The sequence below is a fragment of the Phascolarctos cinereus genome, unplaced genomic scaffold, assembly GCF_003287225.1.
Source record: "Phascolarctos cinereus isolate Bilbo 61053 unplaced genomic scaffold, phaCin_HiC Scaffold_2;HRSCAF=192, whole genome shotgun sequence".
Taxonomy (NCBI): domain Eukaryota; kingdom Metazoa; phylum Chordata; class Mammalia; order Diprotodontia; family Phascolarctidae; genus Phascolarctos; species Phascolarctos cinereus.
The window spans coordinates 219,042,751-219,068,576 of NW_027555625.1; the positions used below are offsets into that span (position 1 = coordinate 219,042,751).

Here is a 25,826-nt window from a genome sequence, read left to right on the forward strand (position 1 = left end):
ACCAGATGGATATGAATAAGTCACCTTATTTGTCTCAAGGTTCAAAGAGATACCAGAACCATTCACTAATCCTTTTTGAATACTCCTGGGAGTTGCCTTTTCAAAGAGAGGATATCAAGAAGGGGAAGGGCCAAGTGACAAAAGATAGTACAGCCATCACCAGGTCAGTGGCCTGAATGTCCCCCTGGGAAACAAATTATTGACACCTAATAATCTTTATTGACCCAAGGAGAATTACAAGTAAGACCTGGTTCTATCCCTCTATACTCTGCAAGGCCCTCACCTCTGACCATGTTTCTTCTTCCCAGGTGTCATTTCCTAGAACAGCTTGGGTAGTGGTCACTAGAAGAAAAAATAACAAATAAGAAGTTTAGAAGGATATCTAATCATGCAGCCTCTGCACCCTCAGCTTGACCTCTTTGGTGTCCTTGACCCATTATCACATTCATTCTCATCTCTAAGCATTCCCTAATGTCATTGACTTTGCTTTGAATGCTCACCCTGCTCCTCACTGCCTATGAAAACTCTTATCCACCTTTCAAGGCCCCTCCTCAAATATTATATCTTCTAAGAAGTCTTTTCTGACTGCTTCAGTCTCACTGATTTCCCTCATCTCTGAATTTCTAGTTTGGTCTAGTAACAATAACAGAATAAGGGAAATAGTCAGGAGTTGGTTCCAATCTTGGCTCTGCTCCATCTACCTCTATGACCTTTATCACTTAATCTGTGAGTATAGTTCTCCTTTCTACACAGAGACTTTCCCTATCACAGTTTGAATATATCATGGGTCAGCATAAGAAATTAAATGGAGAGTTTTACGGAAGCTGTAGATGACACAGAAAAAGTTTAGAAACTCAGCAATGTATAATGCTGTAAGCACCTCATGAAAGAAAAAGAAAAAATTCAGACTTATTCTCCGGTACAAAGGGAGGGCCAAAAATTTTTATGCAGATTTTCCAGATCCACAGGGATCTGGGGTTAGGGGCACCCAACATGGAATGGATAACTGTATTCCCATCTTTAAAATGGTAATAATATACTTACACCTTATAAGGTTCTTTCTGGGCCAATTTTTGAAATTGCATATGTTGTAATATCATTTAATGCAAGTCACAATAATAGTACTATATACCTCAACATATAACTATATGTAATCATATTATTGAAGAATTTATCCACTCCCACCACGTAAATCCTAGCATACCCATAATTTTCATCACCTTTACAGATGTACATGGCAGGAGGCTGCACACGTAATGACAACCCTCTCATAGGGAAGCTATGGCCTTTCAGGCCAAGCGTAACAGCTACAGGTGCCTTGATCCCCTTTAGAAATAAGCATCCTATCTGGATTGTAAACTCAACCTTGATACAACACTAACCTATCCCTTTGTAATTTCAATCCACCAGAATTTCTCTTATTATGAAAGTTTGCCTTTAAAAGGGTGAGATAGCATGACCCAAGACAGTTCTAAAAGACTTACAGAAAATGCTAACCACATCCAGAGAAAAAACTGATTCTGAATGCAGATCAAAGGATACTATTTTCACCTTTTTTTGTTTTTGTTTTTTCTTTCAGAACGTGACTAATGTGGAAGTGTTTCCATGATTGCACATGTATAATCTATATTATATTGCTTGCTATTTGGGGAGGGGAAAAGGAAGGGAGGGAGAAAAATCTGATAAAAAAAATATCAATCTGATAAAAATGAATATTGAAAACTATTTTATCATGTAATTGGAAAAGATAAAATACTATTTACAAAAAATAAAAATAAAAGGTTAAATGAGGTCTGAGCTTGGTACCAGGCTCATTATGTATGGCCCTTTCCCATAGTTTGGGAAATGCTAGAACGAATACATTGGAAAGAGTACTGGGTTTGGAGTTGGAAGAACCACATTTAAAAACTCCTGCCCTACCATTTACTACTTGTGTGACTTCAGATGCCTGGAATGGGTAAGTCACAGTGCTATGATTTTGGATATCTGCTAAGTCATTTTCTATCTCTGGGCCTATTTCCTTATATGTAAAATGACTCCTGAGGTCCTTTCTAGTTCTAGGTCTATGATCCTATAAATCCTGACTGTCATTTACTATCTGTGTGACCTTGAGGAGGTTGATTCCTTTCTCTTACATTTAATTTCCTTTTCTATTAAAAAAAAAGTCTAGATTTTTAAGGTATCTTCTAGCTCCAACATTTTTATGATTCTATGATTAATATGCACAGATGCCAATGTATTACACATAAGTTTGCCATGTATGTAATAGTAAACTCCTTTTGTTACATTTTCCTAAACCTGATTTACTAGGCTGAAGCCCTAATGAAGATTTTTTCCTTTCCATATCATATTTGTCACTAATGATTGTCTCCCCAACTAGATGGCAAGGACTGGGTCTTATTTAAGTAAATAGTCATTAACAAACACAAATATTTGAACATATAAAGATGAATTTGAAAATAGTATAAAAACTCTGAATTTCTATTATATAAAGTTCGTATCTATCTTGGTATAATGTATACATGTATATGTGGGGATACCCTGTATAACTTATTCTCTGTATATGTACCATAAATTTAATATCATAGCAAAACTGCTCTTTTTGCTTATACCTTCTTCACCACTTTTGTTTTCTTCTATAAATTTACAAATGTTTCATCAATGCTTTTTTTTTGCCAGAAAAAGAAATACCCATTACTAGAGGCAGCCAAGCTGCAGTGGATAGAGTTGTCCAAGGAGCCAGGAAGAGGTGGGTTCAGGTCTGTGTAACCCTAGGTCATCATACCTCTCAGTGCTCTAGAAAACCCTCTTAGGCTTGGAAGTTGCAGAGAAGGTACTGAGCTGGGTTCATAAAGTGTTTCTTATGACAATGAGATCATAGGTCACATCATTGCCACTAACCATGAGCCTATTCCTTCCTCCTCAGTCCCAAGAGAAGCCTTCTCTTGTAATAGATGTCTGTAGTGGAGCAACACATTGCTTAGGTCTGAGAATGCATCTCACCCTGCATGACTACTCCATCATTACTTCTCTACCAAGAGATGCGAGGCATATTAGACATTTTAAAATCATATTTGTTTGCCTTACTAAACAAGTTGAGATCTTTCATTGGCCAAACAATTATGATATGTATGAAGACCTTTATAAATTTTCTGATCTCCTACAACAATTTAATTCAGCAAACATTTTTGAGTCCCTAATGTGCCAGGCACTGTGCTAAGCACCAGCGATACAAAAAGAGGCAAAAGACAGTCCTTGCCTTTAAGGAACCTACAATTTAAAGCAGGATCCATTCAAACAAATGTATACAAAGTAATCTATATACAGGATAATATAATATAGAATAACAGGATAATATACAGGATAATAGAAAATAATGAAAGGAAGGAAACTGGAATTAAGAGGTGTTTGGGGATGTTTCCTATAGAAGCTGGGATTTTAGTTGGAACTCAAAAGGAAGCCAGTGAAGTCAGTAGTTGGAGCAGAGGAAAGAGAAGTTTTCAGGCATAGGAAACAGTGAAAGAAATGTCCTGCAGTGAGAGAAATGTCCTGAGCTGAGGAATAGAATGTCTTGTTTGTGGAAATAGCCAGGAGGCCAATGTCATGAATTGAAGAATCTGAGGAGGAGGTCTAAAAAGACTGGAAAAGTAGGAGGGGGTTAAGTTATGACCTGGAATCAGTAAGACCCAAGTTCAATCCAGGATCAGAGGCTTATTTGCTGGTGTGTGACCCTGGGTAGGTCATTTAACCTCTACCTCTACCTGCTTCAGTTTCTTCAACTGAAAAGTGGAGATACTAATAGCACCCACCTCCCATGGTTGTTGTAAAAATAAAATGAGATGATATTTGTAATGTGTGTTTTGCAAACCATAAAGACCTATCTGAATGCTGGCCACTACTACTAGTAGAACATATACTAAGAAATTACAATGCAGTAGAGGTAAGGGGGAAATCAAGAAAGGCCTCTTGTAGAAGGTAGAATTTGAGCTGACTTTTGAAAGAAGCTAGGGATTCTGGGAAGTGGACATGAGGAGGAAGTGAATTCTGGGTATAGAAGACAGCCTATGGGAAGGGGAGATGGCAGACAGACGTTATTTCTTCTCTTTGAGACATTTGGCTTTGTTCCTGTCAAATGGGGATAATCACATTTGCACCACCTACTGTAATGACTTGCAGTATCACTTTCAATAAGAGGACCCAGCTCAAAGTTCCAGGCACTGATTTGAGAGTAGAAACTTTTTTTTTTTTGAGACTGGGTCTCCCTATCTCTCCCAGGTTAAAAGTGCTGGGGTCACTCATGGTTCCAGTCCCACTGCTTTTTTAGCATGAGAACTTCTAACCTGCTTCATTTCCAAGCTGTGACAGTCTGCACCCTCCATAGGCAGTCTGTTGGCTCCCTGCTATCAGGGCTCACCATATTGATGCTAGATTTAGTGTAGATCAGATTGGCTTAACCTGCTTCAGCTCAGAGCTGCTGAGCTCAAGTGATCCATCAGCCTCAGTTTCCCTTGTAGCAAGGATTATACCTGTGCTCAAACCCATTCTCTCCAGATCTTCTTCATAGCTTCTAGCCATTGCCTCTCCCTTTTGCATTTGTCAAATGGCTTTTTTTTGATTCTAGGTATAGGAAAATGCTCAAGTGATTTTAAAGACATTAGAATCACAGAATCTTAGCTATGGCACAGAGAGGGAGTGGAATAGAATGGAAAGCAGAGAGAAACTAGATTTGAGAGATATGCATTCAAATCGTACCTTACTCTGTCATAAGCTGTGTGATTATGGGAATTCAAAGGAAGCTGAGCATGATAGTTATAGAGAGGCAAAGTAAGCATTGAGTGCAATGGGAATTTTGAAGTAACCCACAGAGAGTGCATTATTTCTACATTTATATCAGTAGTAAGTAGCATCTCTGAATAGACAAAATGCAGGTTGGTCCCTCTACAGTAATGGAAGACAAACACCTCTTTACACTCCAGATTATCTGGTGGATTGAAGTGTTCCCTGAAAAACTGGAAGAGCCCCACCACACACACACACACACACACACACACACACACACAAACCCAACAAGAAGGAAAAAAGAGGGAATTTTCATCTGCAGGGTTATCCACCACCACTGACACCTAAACATAGAGGCTTCAGAAGAGGGGCAGATTTGGGAATTGAACAACTGGTTAAAAAGTGATTTGGAAAAGATATTTTAATTTCTGAATCATAATTTAAAATTGGAAAGGGAGGGAGGGAGAATATTTGTCTATATATAGGTGTCACAGAGAATAGCAGGTATAACATACGAATCAATAAAGAGCTGATAATTTGAAAAAGAAAATTTCCAAAAAGATAGTCCATAATTCCAATACTTGAAATACAGAAATGGACAAAATTACATGGGTAATAGGCAAGGTCAAGTGGAGATTCTAAGCCAAGGAATCAAATTTGACAATATAAGAATCCCTGAAACTTGGTCTAATCAGAAATGTGACTGGAATATGGCTCTAGAAGGATTTACTTCACTTAAGAACACAACAGATAAAAGCACTATACAAGGCATACCCATTGTACAATAAGAATGTGTACTCAAGTGAGAGAGAAAAGAAAAAAGAATACTCTTATTTTGTGGGAGTATACCACAAGAACAGAAGAAGGAAATGAGTGATGAATCCAGCAAAAGGAGGCCACTGATCTGGCACAGAAGTATAATATAGCACTAATGGGGGATCAGAAACATCCATGTATCCGCTGGAGCTCATTTTTTGCCAAAAGCAGAACAGCTGAGAAATTTTTCATTTTCTTAATTATAATTTTATTTTCCAAAAGGTACAGGAAGCAAAAGGGAGAACTGCTAGTCTAGACTCAATTCTGACCAAAAAGAAGAAACCCATTGCTAAAGTAGAAATGGTGAAAACTTTGGGAAAAGGTGACTATTCCATGATAGAATTGTAATAGAGAAAGGGATGAAAAATCATAGTGTGGCATAATAGATCAAGTATTGAAATCAGGAGGACCTGAGGTCAGATCTTGCCTCAAGTATTTGCTAGCTATGTGGCCTTGGCAAGGCAATTTTTCAATGCGTCAGTTTTCTTATCTTAAGATGGTTTAATAATATCACCTCCCTCACAAGGTTGTCTCCAGGACCAAATGAGATAATGGATGTGAAGTCCCATTATCTCCAAACCAAGCTGCTTCCTTCCACTCACTCTCTTGGATTCCAACCCTGGGATGCCATGCTCTCATGTGAAAATTCACCTTATCTTGCCCAGAATGTGACTTCTAATTTACTTCTGAGCCATCTCCACATAAGGCTGTCCCCCATCATTTCTAGCTCCCCTTTATGTGTTGTCTTCCCTCACTAGAATGTAGGTCCTCAACAGCAAGGACTAATGTTTTGTAAAACAGTGCTTAGCACAGTGTGGTGGAGCTCCAAGCCTGGAGTCGGAAATTCATCTTCCTGAGTTCAAATCTGGCCTCAGACACTTACTAGCTGTGTGACACTGGGCAAGTCATGTAACCATGTTTGCCTCAGTTTCCTCATCTGTCACAAGCTGGAGAAAGAAATGGCAAACCAGTTCAGTATCTTTCCAGAAAAAAATAAAAACCAAATAGGGTGGTGAAGAGATGGACACAACTGAACAACAACACAAATATGATGGAGCACGTAAAACCTTTGTTTTTGTCATTTGCCTGATAGGGGCATATGCCTAGCAAGGAATCAGTGAATGAAAAGGTATAGACATTTTTATGTCCATTTATTTGCATAATTCCAAATTGCTTTCCAAAAGGATTAAATCAATTCATAACACCTTCACCATCAATGCATTAGGGTACCAGTATTTCAACAACTCCTCCAAAATAGATAATTCTTATATTTTGTCATCTTTCACATTTTTCTGGTCTGATATGAAACCTAACAGTTATTTATTTGAACTCTAATTTCTCTAGTTATTAATGATATGAACAAAACAAAGAGTCCCAACATTTAATGATGATTTGAAGATACTGATTATGATTTAAAAGAAAACATGTATCAAGGGGCAGCGAGGTGGTGCAGTGGATAAAACAGAGGCTCTAGAGTCAGGAGGACCCAAGTTCAAATCTTGTCTCAGACATAACACTCAGTAGCTGTGTGACTCTGGGCAAGTCACTTAACCCCAATTGAATCACCAAAAAAACAAACAAACATATCAAAGATGGGGGTCAAGGCACGTAACTGAGTATGAAGACAAAATGGTACCATATTCTTGACAGCTAGGCGTCAAAAATACCAAAGATCTGCCTGAATGGGGCTGAAAATGTCATTTGAACAGGTGAATGGGGAGGGGATATTCCTGTCAGGCATAAGTTGGACCAGATAGTCCTGTGTGGTATTTGGAGATTCCATGGTTCTGTAAGGCAACTATGGTATTTGGGAGTGAGAAGACCTGAGTTTGAATAATAACATCATTATTTACTAGTCATATGACCTTGAAGGGGAAGACATTTAGCTACTTTGGGTCTGCCAGTTTGCAAATCTGTAAAGTCATGGGATTGAAACAGTGACACAGTTCCCAAGGCAATCCATTCCATATTGGGGCAGCTCTAATTGTTCTGAAAATTTTTTTCCTTACACTGGAACCAAAAATCACAGCTGGACATTTACAGTGATAATTTCACCACAGGAAATCCAACCCATGTACTTGGTTACAGCTCTTATTGTCACCAACTGCCTCTTGGACATCTCCAATCATGTGGTAGCTCAAATTCACGTTCCAAAATGAAGCTTCTCATTTCCCTCAAATCTACCCTTCTCCTTAACATCCCTATTTCTGTCAAGGGCACCACATTCCTTCCAGATACCCAAGTTCACAACCTTGGAATGATCTTCAAGTCCCCTCTCTTTTTCACTCTACGTATCTAATCAGTTGCCAAGTTCCATTGTTCAACCTCCATAGTGTCTTCCCATGCCTCTTCTCTTCATTCATACTGCAGCTTTTTTCATCATACTATTCTCTCTTTATTCCCCTTGCCGGATGCTACCTATATGATGTGATTTGAGAGGCAAGTCACCAGATCTGCATTCATCAACTACCCTGAGTCTGCTTTTGGTTTGAAATTATTTACCCTTTTGGTAAGGGCAACTAGGTGGCACAATGGATAGAGTGAACTCATCTTTGTGAGTTCAAATCTGGCCTCAGACACTTACTGGCTGTGAGGGCAAGTCACTTAACCTTGTTTGCCTCAGTTCCTCATCTGTAAGATGAGCTGGAGAAGGAAATGGCAAACCACTTCAGTATTTTTGCCAAGAAAACCCCAAACGGGATCATCAAGAGTCAGGCATGATTGAAAGGAATGAACACCACCACCTTTCTGGTTAGGCGTAGCTTCCAGCAAGCTCTTGTTTGTGATTCAACAGTGTTACCTGAGAAGTACAATTTAATCCTTTATTACCTATCAGCACATTAGCAGAGATTAGTTTATCAGTCGCCTGACAAACACTATGATTCATTGGAATATGGCACAATATAAGAAACCTGCTACCATAGTGTCCAACTGTATTTCTAGTATAAGAAGCCCTTTTTAACATAAAAAGGAGGGGTACCTCCTCCCTCGAAGTAGGTAACTATTATTATCCATTGATTGAAAACATACAGAAAGTGATTCTAGCATCCACATAGATTTGAGAGGCACAATGGATAAAGGGAGGCAGCAACATGATCATTGCATGAATATACATGATGACAGTCAACTCATTCCTGTCTTTGGAGGGGACCTATGATGACAGTAACCATTAGGACAAACCTTATTAGGAGTTTGGCTGGAGTTGTGTTTGGATTTGGATAGAGTCCATAAGAGTTGGAGCCAAGAAGACCTGACTACAATTTCTGCCTCTGACTCATTCTAGCTGCGAGACCATGGGCACATACCCTTTTCTGACTTAAGCCACTGCCTAAGACACTAAGTTTCACCGTCAGTAGAGGGCTTACCACCCTGAGTTTCCCAATACCAAAGAAATCACAGGTCCATACCAGAAAGGAAAAATACATGGCTGCACAAAGCACCATTTATTCAGTCTACAGAAAGTATCCTTGCTCATTAATTATCTTCCAGTAGCATGAGGAACGGTGCAGTACTGATTCACCGCTTCCAGGGCATGGAAGGCAGTGAAAGTGTCAGCCTCTGCTTCTTCTCCTGGTCTCATAATGCTTTCCTCTAACAGTTTTGTCCTCATACACTTCTAGTTTGCCGTTTGCTGGGAAACCAGATAAACCAGCTTGTTAGGTAAACCCAGTTTGCTAAATAAGTTAAAAAGTTTCAACCTTAGACTGACTGGTTGGACCTCCAGCCATTTGTTTTATCAGAGATAAGTAAATACCTAAATGGTGGTTCTATTATAAATTCACTCATCACAGACAGGAAATATCTCTCTTGGCCATAGTTTTCCCATCTATAAAATAAGGGATATAAATTCTACGGTCTTTATAAGCTCTTAAAAAGATTAGAATGCTAAGCTTGGGGGTTACCCAGGAAGATGGCTAAATAAATAGTCTGGAAAGATGATGAAATGGGGCACCTGTAATGGTAAATGGGGCATAGAGATAACGGAAAGTGAAGAGGAGGCCAGTAAAGGGGACCCAGAAATCTGGCTTCCTTTCCTTCACGTGGCTGTAGTCCATTTAAATCTCTATCAGGTCAGAAAGGCATCCTTCCTCAAGAGCATTTCATTGAACGCTCAAGTTTGGAAGGGTTCATAAAGGCAGACGCTCTGTGCCTTTATTTTAGAGATGATGAAATCAAGCGCCATAAAGGTGAGGTGACTTGCTCAAAGTCCCTCCACAATCGGATGACAGAGCTGAGACCAGAGGCCAGCCGTTTCCCAGGCCAGGACTCACCCAGATTCAGTAGCTCCCTGGCCTTGTGGGCATACTCTAATAATGACCCAATTAGAGGCAGCCTCAGGGTAGTGGTGACCTGGATTCAAATCTTGCTGTTGACACAGCTTGGCTGGAACAAGTCACGCAATCTCTTGATGCCTCCAGACAATTCTAATTGCAAAGCAGGTGCCTGAACTGAGTTTCCTATACCAAAGAAATCACAGCTCTGTATCATTAAAAAAAAATTTTTTTAAAGGGACAAACAACCAAATCTGCACCCCAGAAATTTCCTTAGTACAGGACTAAACTGACCCAAAGGAAAGTCAGAGCAAATCACAATGCCCCATGGAAGCATTTGGAGTCAGAGGACCCAGGTTCAAAGCCCATCTCTGCTCCTTACTCCCCCCGTTTGACGTTGGGCAAGTCACCAACCTCTATGAGCCTTAGCCTCCTCATCTATAAAATGACAAGTGTTGGACTAGATGACTCTTAGGCCTAAATCTATGAGTCTATGGCTCTGGAGTCATCCTAGATTTCCCAAGAGATGGGAAAATTATTATTATCCCCATTTACTAATGATAGTAACTAAGGACATGATTGGTAAATAGTGAAACTAAAGATTAAGCCCAGATCTCTTGATCCCTGGAGTCTAGTGGTTCTTTCCATCAAAAACACAGGGCTTCTTTGATCCAATGGATTTGACTTTGACTGATCAATTTAAGATTGCTTCTTTTCTTCTTGTCTAAGACAGTTGCCATATCCCAGTAGAAAGAAGCAAATGGAATGTGGCTCTATACCTTCTTTTGTGTCTGTGTGTGTTTTAGGCATAGGTAGGAGAGAGGGGAGTAGGAGACAGCTAGAGGTCTCAGTGGGCTTAAAAGTCTGAAAGACCTGAATTGAAATCTGCTTCAGACACTTACTAGGTGTGTGACCTTGGGTGAGTCACTTGATCTGTTTTCCTTTATCTGCTGGAGAAGGAAATGGCAAATCACTCCAGTATCTTTGCCAGGAAAACCCAGTGGACAGTATTTACACATCCATGAGGTCACAAAGAATCAGACACAACTGAACAACAATAAAGGAGTGGGGGTAACTTAAGTAGCCCTCCACTGAAGTCTTGTTGGGATTCCTCATGGTGGTGAGGTCGCCCCAAGTCTCCAAAGCTATGCTGAGCTTTGACAGGACTTGCCTGCAGACACTGATAATAACTACCACAATAACAATGAATACTAACATTTATTTAGCAATTACTATGTGACAGACACTATGTAAGCACTTTACAGTTATTATCTCATTTGATCCTCATAATAACCCTGGAAGGTAGATGCTGTTATTTTCTCCGTTTTTATAGATGAGGAAACTGAGGCAAACAGGGTTAAGTGACTAGCCCAGGGTCACACAGCCACATGTCTGAGATCAGATTTGAACTTAGGTCTTCCTGACTTTTAAAGCCCAGTGGTGCACCACCTAGTAGGCTATGTGTCTATCCTCAAAAGAGCAGCCTACCTAAATTTGAAGAGTTTTATCATAAGGTAGACCATGTTCTGTGTGCAGAATACTGCTCTAGGGGACATATGAGAAGTTCCAATAAGATACAGGGAGAGATGGAACTAGGGCAAAGTGAAAGGGGATTCGCTGAGGGGTGCTAAATTTAGTAGACACCAAGTTTAGAGGCGCAGAAAGCTCTTACAATCTTTTGGCTCGTAGAAATAATAGGACTTTAGCCAGAAGAGAAGGCTGAGAGATGTCAGTTAAGCTGAGCTCCTCCCCGACATCCTGTTCTTCTCCTTGCCCTCTGTAGTACTTTCCCTGGTACTGGCCAGGGTCCTCTGGTCCCTGTCTACCCTTCCCCCTATGGTACCACAGGCTATAGGCTTGACTTCAAATAAAGGTCATAGGTCCAGGAAATGGTTTGTTGCACTTGCCTTAGCCACACAAATTCCTAGTTATGTATTGTCCTCAGGCTCTGCCTTTAAGGAGACTTTAAGAAGAACCTAGGAGTTCTAGTAGAACCATAGATCACAGCAAAAGGCCTTAGAGAACTCCCACTCCCACTCTATTTTTATACCAAAGGAGGAAACTGAGACACAGAGTGATGAAAGTGCCCACTTTATCATACAGTTACTAAACAGCAGAGCTGGGACTACACTATAGTCAATACTTTTTATTCATTTTTTTTCTATCTCAAATGTCATAGATTAAACATGCCAGAGATCAGTCTTCTAAACCACATGCCTAGGACCTTGAATGTTTCTTTGCAAGTGGTTACCAAGGGGATCCATTATCTCTGTAATTAGCAACATCTTTGTCTCAGGGAAGTTCCGAGCTTAGCCCATAGACCAAGGGCCCAGTTGAGAGACTGGGGGATGCAGATAATAGTGATAATGTACAGTTAAAACTCCTTATGGATTACCAAGTGATTTCCTTTTTCTCCTTCAATTCTTACCACTACACTGTGAGGTAGGTAGAGTAAGTCTTACACAAATTAGGCAACAGAGGCTCACAAAGCTGAAGTGACTTGACCAAGTGGTGATTCCTGGGATCAAGAGATTTAGTGCCCTGCATCTAGCAAGTACTTTTCAAAATGTTTGTTAATTGATTGATGATAGAAGAATCGAAATTGGATGGAAGAATTGGAAGGGATGTCTAAGAGATTGTCTAACTCAGGGGTTCTTAACCTTGTTTGTGTCATGGAACCCTTAGTCAATCAGATAAAGCCCTTTTCAGAAAAAAAAACTTAATGCATAAAATAAGATTCACAGTATTACAAAGAAAAACAATTATATTAAAATTGAGATTTTTTCCCCCTTCATCCAAGTCCATAGACCCTCTGATCTATCCATGGACCCCAGTTAAGAAGCCCTGATCTTAACTAATGCACTCATTTGATAGATGAGGAAAATGAGGTTAAGGGATTCGTCCAAAGAGACATTGCTAGTAAGTAGAATTAGGATCAGACCCAGGTTTAACTGGAGAGATCACCAATCTCCAGTCCCATTTATTGTCCCTACCACTTCCTCTATTCTTGCTCCTTGGTTTGCTGGAATTCTATGAAGTCAAGGTATTCTGGGGAGATGATAGCAATCCCTCTCCCATCCTGCTCAGGGATGGGACTGGCTCCACCCTCCCCATACCTTCAACCCACTGTGATCTCAAAGTTTAGAAAGAATGAAGAGGAGCTTTTCATCACACAAAAGAATGAGGACCCCTGCCTTAGATGAATGATCATCTTTAACATGGCCCAATGAAGATAGCTTCATAACCCAACACATGTATCTGTAATTTCACAGGTAGGATCAGAGATTTCAGTCTGTCTGGGACCTTGGAAGTTAGCTTCTAAGCCCTTCATTTGAAAGATGCAAAAGCTGAGCCGAAGAAAGACAGTCTTCCACTCTCCCAGGGATTTGCTGCATGTTCTCCCTGGACAAGATCCCCTGGCCAGAACCAGGATTATTCAATCCCCTGCCCCCACAAGAACTAGGCTAGGAGTTTCAAACTCATTTGCCCCATGCATTTCCACAGGGCTTATTGCTAGTAACTAGGCAACTGGGGCGGGAGTGGGTGTTGTTATGAGTGCCTTATCTGCCCTTCAGCTTTATCTCACATTACTCCCTGCAGCCAGAGGTTGCAGTCAAACTGTACTATTTCAACATTTCCTACTCCCACACCCCCACCTTTCACTCTGTCCTGTTCTGTCTCTCTGCTTTTGGTATCATTGTTCCCATGCTTGGAAAGGTCCATTTGGTCTCCTCCACTGACCCCCACCCCCAATCTCTGCCTTTTGAAAATCCTCTCTTCCTTCAAGGCCTAATTTTGGTCCCATTGCCACAATGAATAACTATTTTGCACAACCAAAAGCAATGTTTCCCTCCTCAAACATCCCTTAGCAGTTTGTCTAGACCTCTCCTCTGCACTTGTGATACAAGATAGACTATGGGTAGATTATGGTAGAGGTCATGGGATCCAGTCCCCTCATGTTTCAGATGAGGAAACTCAAGCCCAGTTTGGTTAAGTGACTTGGGTCTTAAGTCTGAAAATATGATAGGAGAATGAATGCCCCTGGATCCTACTGAGGCTTCTAGGTGGTACAGCAGATACCGTGGTACACAGGGCCTGGAGTCAGGAAGACCCCAGCCTCAGATACTTACTAGCTGTGTGATCTTGGACAAATCACATGACAAATTTGCCTCAATTTCCTCAGCTTTAAAATAGCACTTAACCAAGGTCACTTGTGTGACCTTGAATAAGCCATTTAAGTAGCTTAGGACTCATCAATCTCCTCATTTGAAAAATGAAGGAGCTTGGACTAGATGACCTCTATGGTTTCTATGTGAAGAGGCTGGTGCTGGGTCCTGGAGAAGATACTAAGACAAAACAAGACTTTGTGAAGACCCTGATGGAACTTACATTGTAACACTGCAACACAGGGAATACAGGGAATATGGAAGCTCAAAGACAGGACAGGATGGGTTTCACTGGACACAAATCTATAATAAAGGCCTTAGAGGCAGCTAGGTTGCACAATGGATAGAGCTCTGGCCTTGAAGTCAGGAGGACTCAGACACTTGATACTTACTAGCTGTATGACCCCGGGCAAGTCATTTAACCCTAATTGCCTCACCCAAAAAAAAAAAAGAGAGAGAGAGTGTTCTCATTAAAATAAAGGCCTTAGCCTGGAGACCAAGTTCTAGTTCTTTGCCTCCTGCCCTTCCCTTTACCCATCACTACCTGGTGATCTGATGGGAGAATGGAAGCCTTTGGGGAACTAAAAAACTGGAAAACCCTGAATCCCAGAAACCTTTCCCAGTTAGCTGAGAGAACAGCCTCTAAAGTAAAATGCTGATTAGGTATAATCCAGTCATCAAAGGTGAAATACAAGGAGGTATAAGGAATGCCCATCTTAAGCTAGAATGAAGTTTACCGAGGACAGCAAGGCAGCCCAGTGGATAGAGTGCTAGGCCAGGAATCCAGCCCCAGACACTAATTAGCTGTGTGACCCTGGGCAAACTACTTAACCCCTATTTACTTCAGTCTCCACATCAGTAAAATGGGGATGATAATAATAGCATCTATCTCCCAGGGTTGTTTTGAGGATCAAATGAGAAAATAATGATAAAGACATTTTGCAAACCTTAAAGCACTATATAAATGCTATTTATTATTATTATTATTATTATCATCATCATCATCATCAATTGTATTAAAGAGAATGTCATAGAAGACAGGAGTCGAAAACTTCCTTAGAGCTAAACATCAAGATTTACTGCTTGGGTTTGAATGAATAATCCATTGAAGAGCTTCTAAGAGCTTGTAAGCATCAAAGACTGATTTGTACCAACACAAAGGATATATGCAATTATGTACTTTTTAAGGACCATACAGTAATTATAGCAGCTGCTTCATCATATAAAGAATAAAGTAGCAATAGAACATCAAGAAGAAAAGACACTATTAGAAAAGTGTGCAGAAGCCCTAGAACATAATAAGCACTATATAAATGTTAGTTGTTATTATTATTATTACTACCATGGATAGGCAAACACTAGAGATTAGGTCATTTGGTTCCAAAAGTAGATTTAAACCTGAGGACATTAGCAAGCTGAGCATATTTTGTGTTCCAAAGAGTTTGGTGTCTGGGGCAAGGAATTTCCTGAAGAGGAAATGCCCATTCTAGCCAAGGCTCTGAGAAGTTGACAGATTCTTCCTTATTGGGGAAAAGTGTCTAGAAAGGCATTTTCCTTAGCTCAATCACTGAGTATTTGGGGCATCTAATTTTTTCTAAAAGAGCTATAGCAAAGAGAGCCTCTGGATCATAAACTAAAAGAACTATAGTAGAACTCCCTCTTCCCAAGAGGAAGAAAGAAAGACCACTCCAGATAAGGACTTCAGCTGAAGCCATTTAAAAAAAAAAGCAGGATAATGCTTCCTCCTATCTGAACTCAGAAAAAAAAATGATGAGAATGAGAGGAAGAGAAGATATTATAATGATGATGATAATTTGACAAATGAAACCTGAAGTGCTTTACCTTTCAATGGAGTCTATGAAACACCTAAGGTCCAAGAATAGAATGCAAAGGCCTTCCATGAACAACATCTACAAACTCAGCCAACAATATGTCAGCAAAGAGATGTGGAATAGATGAGTTATAAAGATTTGCTTATAGAAACGGAAGGGCAATTCAAGACCAGGCTATTGACACAAAAGATTGTAGAAGGGTTATCCTTATGGAACCTAGATGTGGTAATCAATGTAGATTATATAAAGATATGATTACCTCTCAGCAATACAAGGATCTCCAAAAGCCTCATGTTGGAAAATGCTATCCACATCCAGAGAAAACTATGGAGTTTGAATGCAGATCGAAACAAACTATTTGCTCTTTTTCTCTTGTTTTATTGTTTCTTCTTTCTTGAGTGGTTCCTCCTATTCTTTCTAAGTCTTCCTTACAACATGACTACTGTGAAAATGTTTAATAGGAATGTATATATAGAGCCTATATCAGATTGCCTTCTTGAGGAGGGAGGAGGGGAGAGAGGGGGAGAAAAATTTAAAACCCAAAAGGGTATGGAAATGAATGTTGAAAACTAAAAACAAATTAATAAAAAGATATGATAAAACATTTCAGACAGTAAGTGTAGCATAACCTAGTAGTTAAAATTATACATCAGAAGCTCGCCATATTTCATGGACTTACAAGGGACAAATACCCATATTACAAATACAAGGCTTGAAATAGCTTTGGAAAATTCAATCAATCAACTATACCATTGTCACAGATCCAATCACTGGACAAACTACATGCTCATGATCTTCAAGCTACAGGGATCAAAAAGCTTTTGAAATATAGAGATCTAAAAGAGGAGATGAGATGATAATCCAAAGGGAACAGGATGAGGTGCATGTCATTCTAGTTGTCCTGGCTGTTACTGGAAATGTAATGATGTTGCTTTCAGTGAGCCTACAGAGCATGTGCTCACAGTCCAATACTTTAACTCAATTACAAAAAACAATCATTTTATCTACCTGCACAATAGTCCACAGGACATTAAATATAAAATATAAATGAATAATAATAGGATAATAACATGGCCCAGAACCAATTCTATCTGACATCCACTGAAAGAAACAAGAATGAAATGATAATGATAGTAATAATAGCAATTAAATAAACATTCTCCTGGAACTGAATTATCATTACATATAGAACTGTTGCCCACAATGATGTGGACAGAACATGGGTTTCTTTTCTTTTCTTTTCTTTTTTTTTTGGCTAGGCAATGGGGTTAAGTGGCTTGCCCAGGATCACACAGCTAGTAAGTGTTATATGTCAGAACATTGGCTTCTAAGAGTTTAGAAATATTTTTGGGGGGCAGCTAGGTGGTGCAGTGGATAGAGCATTGTCCCTGGAGTCAGCAGGACCTGAGTTCAAATCTGGCCTCACACACATAACATTCACTAGCTGTGTGACCCTGGGTAAGTCACTTAACCCCAATTGCCTCACCAAAAAAAAATATATTTTTAATAGATGTTGCTAGAGGAGATTCTAAACTCCATGGAATGATAAAATTTCAAAAATAGAGACTTAGTGGGAGAAACTGAAACCATAAGAAAGTAGGATGAGGAACAAATCATCCCCATCATCCTGTCTGCTACTGTAGTAGCACTGAAGATGCTTTGATTTAAATCTATAAAGATGAGCTTATATCCCAATACTTTTATTCAATTACAAAAAGTAGTTATTTTGTCCAGCTATACAATAAAACACAGGACAGTAAATATAACAGTAACAGCACAATAGGGACCTGTCCTCAGACCGTGTCTGTCTCAACTCCATCAAAAAACATGAGAACAAGATAGCAATAATACCACACAAGTAGCAAAGTGCTTTGCATTTCTAGAGGTCTTCCTTACAATAATCTCATGAAGTTGGGAGGGGTACATATCTGCACCTGATCGCTGTAGCTGATCATCCGTATCTCATTTTGTGTCTGTCTCACAGGTGAGTATATAAGCTCAGAGAGGTTAAATAAATTATTTATGTCAAGTCATAGGGCCCAGTTCAGTGTTTTTCTCATCCACAGCTGATGGAGCAATGTATAGTGCCACGGGCCTTGACTCAGGAAGACTAGTTCAAATCCGGCCTCAGACATTTACTAGCTATGTGATCTTGGGGAAGTCACCTAACCATTGTTTGCCTCAATTTTCTCAATAGTGGGTAATGGCAGTTACTTGACAAATTATTGTGAGGATCAGTCATAAAGGTGCACAGAGCAGGCATTATATGAATGCTTCTTCCCGCCCTATCAGCCCAGTCGGTCTCACTGACCATAACCTAGGCCACCCTAAGCCCTTGGGGGAAATCTCTTCCAGATACAGAAACTAGGTGGAGCTCAAAAGTCAATGATTCAGACTGCTCATACACAATGAAATCTGCTTTGAAAGCCTTTCAGCACCTTTCACTTTGGTTGCCTGCCTTACACAGAGGGAGCTGGGCACTAGCAGCCAGATCCCAGGCCCACCCTCCCTACACAGTCTTTCTCATGCTCAATGCCAATACACAACTGGGGTTTCCAAGCTTTGCCCCGGCCCTGGAATGCTGGGATGCATTCATGATTAACGCTGTCTTGTTAGTGTGGCTAACACTAAATAGGTGTCCAGGTTCTCTTCCAATCTCAAATCAGATTCCATCACACAACTTGAAGGTACCCTCACCACCACAGCTCTCCTTGTGTGTTCCCTCAATCACAGTTTCTGCCTGAGACTATTTCTTGAATTTTTTTCCACTCAACATTTATCACACACCTGCTATGTATATAAAACACTGGCCCAGGCTCTAGAGAAACAAAACCAAAAATTTAATAGTCCCTGTCTTTTAGGAGTTTGAATTCTATGGCCCATTTCCACAGGTAAGTAAATAGAAAATAGAAAATATATATAAAGTTCATTTCAAGTGGGGACAGGAGCAGGAAGACTAGAGGATAAGGAATGGCCCAAGTAGGAGGTAAATACTGAGCTAAGCTTTGAAAAAGCAAAACCTCTAGAGATTCTGAGGTAGACATAAGGGAAAAGTGCATTTGATTGGAGGAAAGAAAGACAGAATGATACTTTTAAATAGCTGTGTCCTCTTGCAACCAACAAAGACATAGCTATTTCTTCCTTTTCTCCTCCTCTCTGCCCCTTTCCCCCAACGGCTCCTAACACTTAGGGAGTAGAATCCAGAGAAGGTTAAAAAAGTCTTTGTGACTTTGGGAAGGTCATTTTACCTCTATGGACTCAGTTTTCCAAATTATTAAAATGGTGGGGAATGAAGAAGATTAGGTGCTCTCTTCTGACTCACAGTATTTTAAATGTCTATATTCTAAGACAAATGCACACATAGTTATCTGTTATATTGTATGCTTCCGTCCTATGGTGCTTACTTTGCTTCTCTGTAGGTAGAACAGAGGCCCCCCCAAATAGCACACATATCAAAAGTGGCATATGACAACTGAACACATAGGTTTAATACAAAAGAAACAGAGGGCCTACACGTAGTGTAATATTAGAGTACCTATCAATATACATATATGGATGTGTATTTTATGTGTGTATATTATATATGTGTATGCATACATGTATATGTGTGTGTGAAAAACAGGAAAGACACTCTAGTTCCTCCTTTTTGGTTCTTAATGCAAACACAGAACTTCTGATCAAATGTAAAACCAAGGCTTATATTAGAATACAGTATTATCCCACCAGTCACCAGCAGTTATCTCCAATTCCACCCAAGGGAAAAGTAGAAGGCCCTAGGGACTAGAACACTAATGAGAGGTGGGACAGCTAACATGGCACCATACTCAAATGAACTTCAAAACACCCTGTAATGAGAAGACAGAGAAAGAAAAAGAGATGGATGGAGACAAAGACCTAGAGGCAAAGAGAGATGGAGAGAGGCCAAGACAAAGATAGAGCAAATTGCCAAAATCTAGTAAGAAGAATGAGTTGTAAACATGTAACTCTGTTACAGAATAGAATATAACTGGTACCCTAAGAGTTAAAGAGCTCTGAAGGAAATCTTTCTACTAGCTTAGAGGGGTAAGAGGAATAGGATGCTCTCTGGATGAGGGGGCATTTGAACTCAGCTTTAATGGATGTACCATAGAGAGCTGGATTTAGGCTTTCTAGTCTGCTTTGGAGTTTCCATCTTGTTTTCAGCTCTGAAAACATGATTTCAGCTTCTGAAATCATGATCTTCATCCATAGGTTCTCCCAGTCCTTCATCCCTTCACTCCTCTCCCTTCACCACCTTGACTGCTACAGCACCCACTTACATTGAGCAGCTTTTTTATCTCAGATCTGTTTCTGGATGACAACAAATAAGAAGCCTTGTAACCATAGGCTGATCTACACCTGAACTTGCCCCTATGTGTTACAAGATTAACTCTGTTGTGGTCACACAATTGGAACTTTAAGCTCCCTTTCCAATCAGCTGCAGATCAGTCAACTCAGCCAACTGCATAGTGGTTGCCAAGGCAGTCAGAGATCATACAACTTTCAGCTGTATAGTACTCTAGCATAAGAAAGCATTGTAGAATCCCATTCATTCTACAATATTTAAAGAATCCATTTTGGGGCAGCTAGGTGGCGCAGGATAGAGCACTGAACCTGGAGTCAGGAAGACCAAGTTCAAATCCAGCCTCAGACCAGACACTTGACACTTAACTGTGTGACCCTGGACAAGTCACTTAACCTTAATTGCCTCACCAGAGGAAAAAAAAAAGATCATTTATCCCCATTGCCTAGCCAAAAAAAAAAAAAAAGAATTCACTTTTGCTAGTAAGGGTCTTTCTTCACTCAGAGACTCCAACTCTTTGCAATAGAAGATATGTTGGGGGAGTTGCTATAAGAAAACGAAAATCTTCATTCTGCCACCAACCTAATGATGAAAAGTCTCTTCAATTATAGTTACACTGGTACTCCCATGACAGACATAAGCCCTATCATTGTCCTATACTCAAACCTTGTACAGATCACTAGGAGTCGTCAAGAATTTGGGCTCTGCTGCCATAACATTGATTAGAATCTGAGAGACCAGGGTCACAACCATACCAAATTGAGGCTTCAAAGAACATGGTAGACGATTATCTCTTTGTTTCTCACAAATTATCTTTGTTTTACAGATGAGGAAATTGAGCTTATGAGTGACTTGCATAAAGTCAAATGACTAAGAATCATGCCTCTGATTTTGGTATTTGTGCCTTTTCTTACAGGCTGCTCTTAGATCTCATCATTTGATGACATCACAGCCTAGATGTGTAGACATTAACTACATCGTATGATAAAGTTACAGAAACCAATTATATTACCACATTTTAAAAAATACAGGCCATCTACAGGAATAATCAGACCTTGGGCCTCACCAAACCAACACTTCTGAGATGCTAAATTCTGCAATTTCCTTCTCTGGCCACAATCTCCTCTCCTCCCACCTCTCCCCACTATACCGTTCCTTCTCAGAGTCATAACTAGAAAATTCTGTAAGACAAGTGGGCAAGGAGTATGAAACATGCCCTCAGTTGCTGTCAGTAGGGTGAGACAGTGGTGTGAGTCTGCTGTTGAGAAGGTTACTGAGGAGGCCATGACAGATTGCTAACCCAAGCCCTCCATTGGTTAGTTTCCTATTTTAACTAATGATTCTTACAAAGCTCTGGATTTCTCTGCTGCTGAAGTCAGTGCCCATATTGAACAAGTCCCATTTGCTCCCATCTTAAGTTAAAGCTCTGCTTTAACTTGCTCTTCATCCTCAGTGTGACCTCTGGTCCCAATTCCTTCCACTTTTCCAACTCAATAACTCCTATTCTCACTCAACTATTTTTCCTTCATGGTCTTCATTTACCTGTAGTCACCCACTTCACTTATGCACTATCCTCTACCCTCAAATCATTTTCCCCCTTCTATATCCCAAAGAGATCATAAAAGTGGGAGAAGGACCCACATGTACAAAAATATTTATAGCAGCTCTTTCTGTGGTGGCAAAGAATTGGAAATTGAGGGGCAGCTAGATGGCATAGTGGATACAGCACCAGCCCTGGAGACAGAAGGATCTGAGTTCAAATCCGGCTTCAGACACTTGACATTTACTAGTTGTGTGACCTTGGGCAAATCACTTAACCCCATTGCCTAGCCAAAAAAAAAAATATAAGTTGGGAGTAGCTAGGTGGTGGTGCAGTGGATAGAGCACCAGCCTTGGACTCAGGAGGACCTGAGTACAACTCTGGCCTCAGATACTTACTAGCTGTGTGACCCTGGGCAAGTCACTTAACCCCAACTGCCTTAAAAAAAAAAGAATTAGAAATTGAGGGAATGCCCATCAATTGAGGAATGGCTGAACAAATTGTGGTATATGAATGTAATGGAATACTATTGGTCCATAAGAAATGATGAGCAAGCAGACTTCTGAAAAACCTGGAAAGACTTGCATGAGCTGATGCTGAGTGAAATCAGGAGAACGTTATACACAGTAACATCCATGCTGTGGGCTAACAACTTTGATAGACTTAGGTCTTCTCAGCAATGCAAGGATCTAAGACATCTCCAAAAGTCTCATGATGGACAATGCTATCCACATCCAGAGAAAGAACTATGGAGGTTGAATACAGATCTAAGCATACTATTTGCTCTTTTTTTTCCTTCTGTTTTGTTGTTTCTTCTTTCTTGTGGTTCCTCCTATTGGTTCTAATTCTTTACAACATGACTAATGTGAAAATAAATGTTTAATAGGAATGTATATGTAGAGCCTATATCAGATTGCAGGGCATCTTGGGGAGGGGGGTAGGGAGGGAGAAAATTTAAAACTCGAAAGCTTATTATGGAAGTGAATGTTGAAAATTAAAAATAAATTAGTAAAAAAAAAATCATTTTCCTCCTTGTCTTCCTACCATTCTCATCACTGAGTAAGCCTCATCCTCTGTCTTTTCCACCCTTATTTCCAAGTTGTCAGATACAACTAGAGAAAGTCACTTGCTGATGGGGTCAGTCTACTGCATACTCAATCTGTGTGAACTCAACTAGGAACTTAATGCACTTAGTGATTACACTCCCAAGAGCAACTATTCCATACCATCTGCCCTTTCCTCAAGGCCCCAGCTCCACTCCTACCCACCCCAAGCAGGTGATTTAACTTCCTGCTACATATAGATGATTAAATAATGTCTGTTGATTAGAAACTGAAAATAAAAAACTCCAATTTTAGATTAGAGCTTCAGTTCCCCCACCCCAGGCATTTAAAGGCCGTTCATTCCCTAATCATAAGATTTTGAGCTTGGAGGGATCATCTGGCTGTAGGAAGCAGCTAGGTAGTGTAAAGGATAGAGCACTGGGCCTGGAATCAGAAGGACTTGAGTTCTAAATCCAGCTTCAGACACTTACTATCTGTGTGACCTTGGGCAAGTCATTTAACCTCCATTTGCTTCAGTTTCCTCATCCGTACAAATGGGGATAAAGACAGCATTTACCTCCCAGAATTGTTGTGAGGATCAAATAAGATACTATTTGTAAAACATTTAGAAAAAAAAAAGAAAAACATTTAGCACAGTGCCTGGCACATAGTAGGATCTATATAAATGTTAGTTATTATTAGTATTAGTTTATAGAGATGGAAACAGATTCAGGGAGATACAGTGAGTTGCCTGTGATTACACAGCTAGGAAATAAGTTGAAGAGCCTAGATTCAAACAAATGGCATCTTGCTCCAGATTCAGAATTCTTTCCATTAACTATGCCATACATTTCCCCTCTTTTGTCAGTCAAGCTCAGTCTCCCAGCATGTGAAAGAAATGAGACCCTGATGAGAAGACCAGGAGGTGGTAGAAGTGGCTTAGACTTTACTCAGGCTGATGCAGAGGGTAGAAGAAAGGCACAAAGGAAACAGCTCAAAGGAGTTCCTGATCCTCTGTTTGTCCCAAATGACTGTGAAGAGGCAGCCAGGAGAGCAGATGTGAGCAGAGAGCAAGGTGAGTAAAATAAAGAGAATGGAAGAGCACAAGGAAAAGAGGAGAGGAGGAGAAAGATAGTCAAGTCAAAAAGCAGAAGGTCAAATCCTATTCCCAGAAAATTCTCTGTATGGCAGCAATGATTTTCAGCATCCACTTATTTCAATCATTTTTAGATACAACAAAATTCCAGTACAAAGAGAAAGGGCGGCCCTAATGACTGTGCTATCCTGGGAGCTGGTCTGCTCATACTCTTGAGATGAGACATAAGACAGTGCCCTGCTCTCCTGACTACCCTCATCCCCACCCTACCTCCATGCCCCTCACTTACTCATTCTTATAACATCCAAATCCAAGCCTCACTTTGGAGGCTCACCCAAGTCACTAAGAAGCAGATTTGTTTTCTGATTATTCTAAATAGTTTCTTCATCTCACCCAAGTGGTTTTTTTATTCTTCAAAGAACACTTTATATTCCCAAAGTCCACACTCAATCAAGATGGGTTAAGTAACAGAGGAGCAAGACAGAGCCCTTGTGGCCAGAATCCCCAACACAGCATGAGCTGAAAACAAGCAGGAACCTTACCTTTCGCCAGAAGCAGCCCCAGGAGGAAGAAGCTTGGCTGCAGACTCATCTTGGTATCCTTGTGAGATGCCTGCTTTTCAAAGACTTTTGCCTCTCGAGCTCCCGCCTGGCCAATGGATGAAATGTTGTTACTCTTCCGTTTCCCAGATAGATGAACTGTTACTCTTCCTCCCCTTTTATACTTTGCTGTGGGTTGATAATGAACATGCTATAAATTATACATCCAGCACCTTTGATAGAGGGCAATGGCACGCTGTAAAGTAATAAATATTAACATAGCTGCAGCAGCAGGTCCCTTGGTTGGGAGAGCATGGACAAGTTTGCTCTACCCACAGTATGGGTCCTATACATGGCTACTAAGAGTCCAGTGGAGTGCAGAATACCTCCCATCATCTCACACTCCCCTCTACACACACACACACACACACACACACACACACACACAGTGCCCAGTCATTGCTAGCTGGACTTGTCACATGCTCTTCAGCACGCATGGTCAGTACAGCTGCCATTCCCAACTAAAGAGGCCAAGCTCTAGGAGGCAGTGTGGACAGCAGATTTCATTCATTTGTTTCAATGGGAGAGGCAGGGTAGAGGGGGAAAGGAGGGCAGGGTGTGCTGTGGATGTGAAGTTTGGCAAATCAGCCCTTTCCATTCCTAGGGGCTCCAATGCCTTCCCAGCCATCTGCTTCTAGAATTCTCTGCCTTGGCTCTATCAGAATAGCTCCACAGATGGAATGCCCAACATTTTATTCTATACTGTGCTCATAGCAGGCACTTAATAAAGGTGAACTGCATTCAACCCACAAGGCACTAGAAGCCAAACAGTCCTTGACTTCAAGGAGCTTACATTCACTCCTTGGGACAGAGAATGGAACATGTGCATGAATCAGGAAATACAATGTAAATACACATGCCAAACAATGCAAATTCAAGAGTAAGAAAACACCAATAAACGGTTGTGAGGTCAAGAAAGGCATCTTGGAGGGTGGCATCTGAGCTGTATTTTGAGTCAGAATTCTAGATCCCAAAATAAAATTTGGGAGTTAACCACAAATACTAAAGAACAGTGAACTTGCCCAGATATTACTGACTGATCCAAATAAAAGTGTTATTATTCATGCCTGCCAACAAACCAACAACCAAACCAACAAATAGATAGCATAATAGGAGGAATCAGAGGACAAAGAGACTGGAAACTTCTAGAAGGTATGCAATATTTTTGCATTGTCTTTGAATCCCCACCTATGTGTGTCTAGTACATAGGAGGTACTTAAAAAATGCTTATTAATTGAATGGATGGTTGATTGATGAGGTGAAATCCCAGCTCTGCTACTTACCACTTGTGTGATCACGGACAAGTCACTTCATGTTCTTTTCTGCAAAATTGTTGGCACAAATGTTCTCTAAGATCCCATCT

At 40.3% G+C, this 25,826-nt stretch overlaps 1 protein-coding gene across 1 annotated transcript in view; it reads right to left on the reverse strand.

Moving 5' to 3' along the window:
* PLB1 (phospholipase B1) overlaps positions 1-24,900 on the reverse strand; it is a 201,375-nt gene extending 176,475 nt beyond the window's left edge. Inside the window, exons 1-3 of the mRNA XM_020983774.2 lie at positions 24,883-24,900; positions 24,407-24,614; positions 284-342 (exon numbers count right to left, since the gene is read on the reverse strand). Coding sequence (XP_020839433.2) covers positions 284-342; positions 24,407-24,614; positions 24,883-24,900 — 285 coding nt within the window. The remainder of the gene's footprint in view (positions 1-283; positions 343-24,406; positions 24,615-24,882) is intronic.
* Positions 24,901-25,826: the final 926 nt, after the last annotated feature.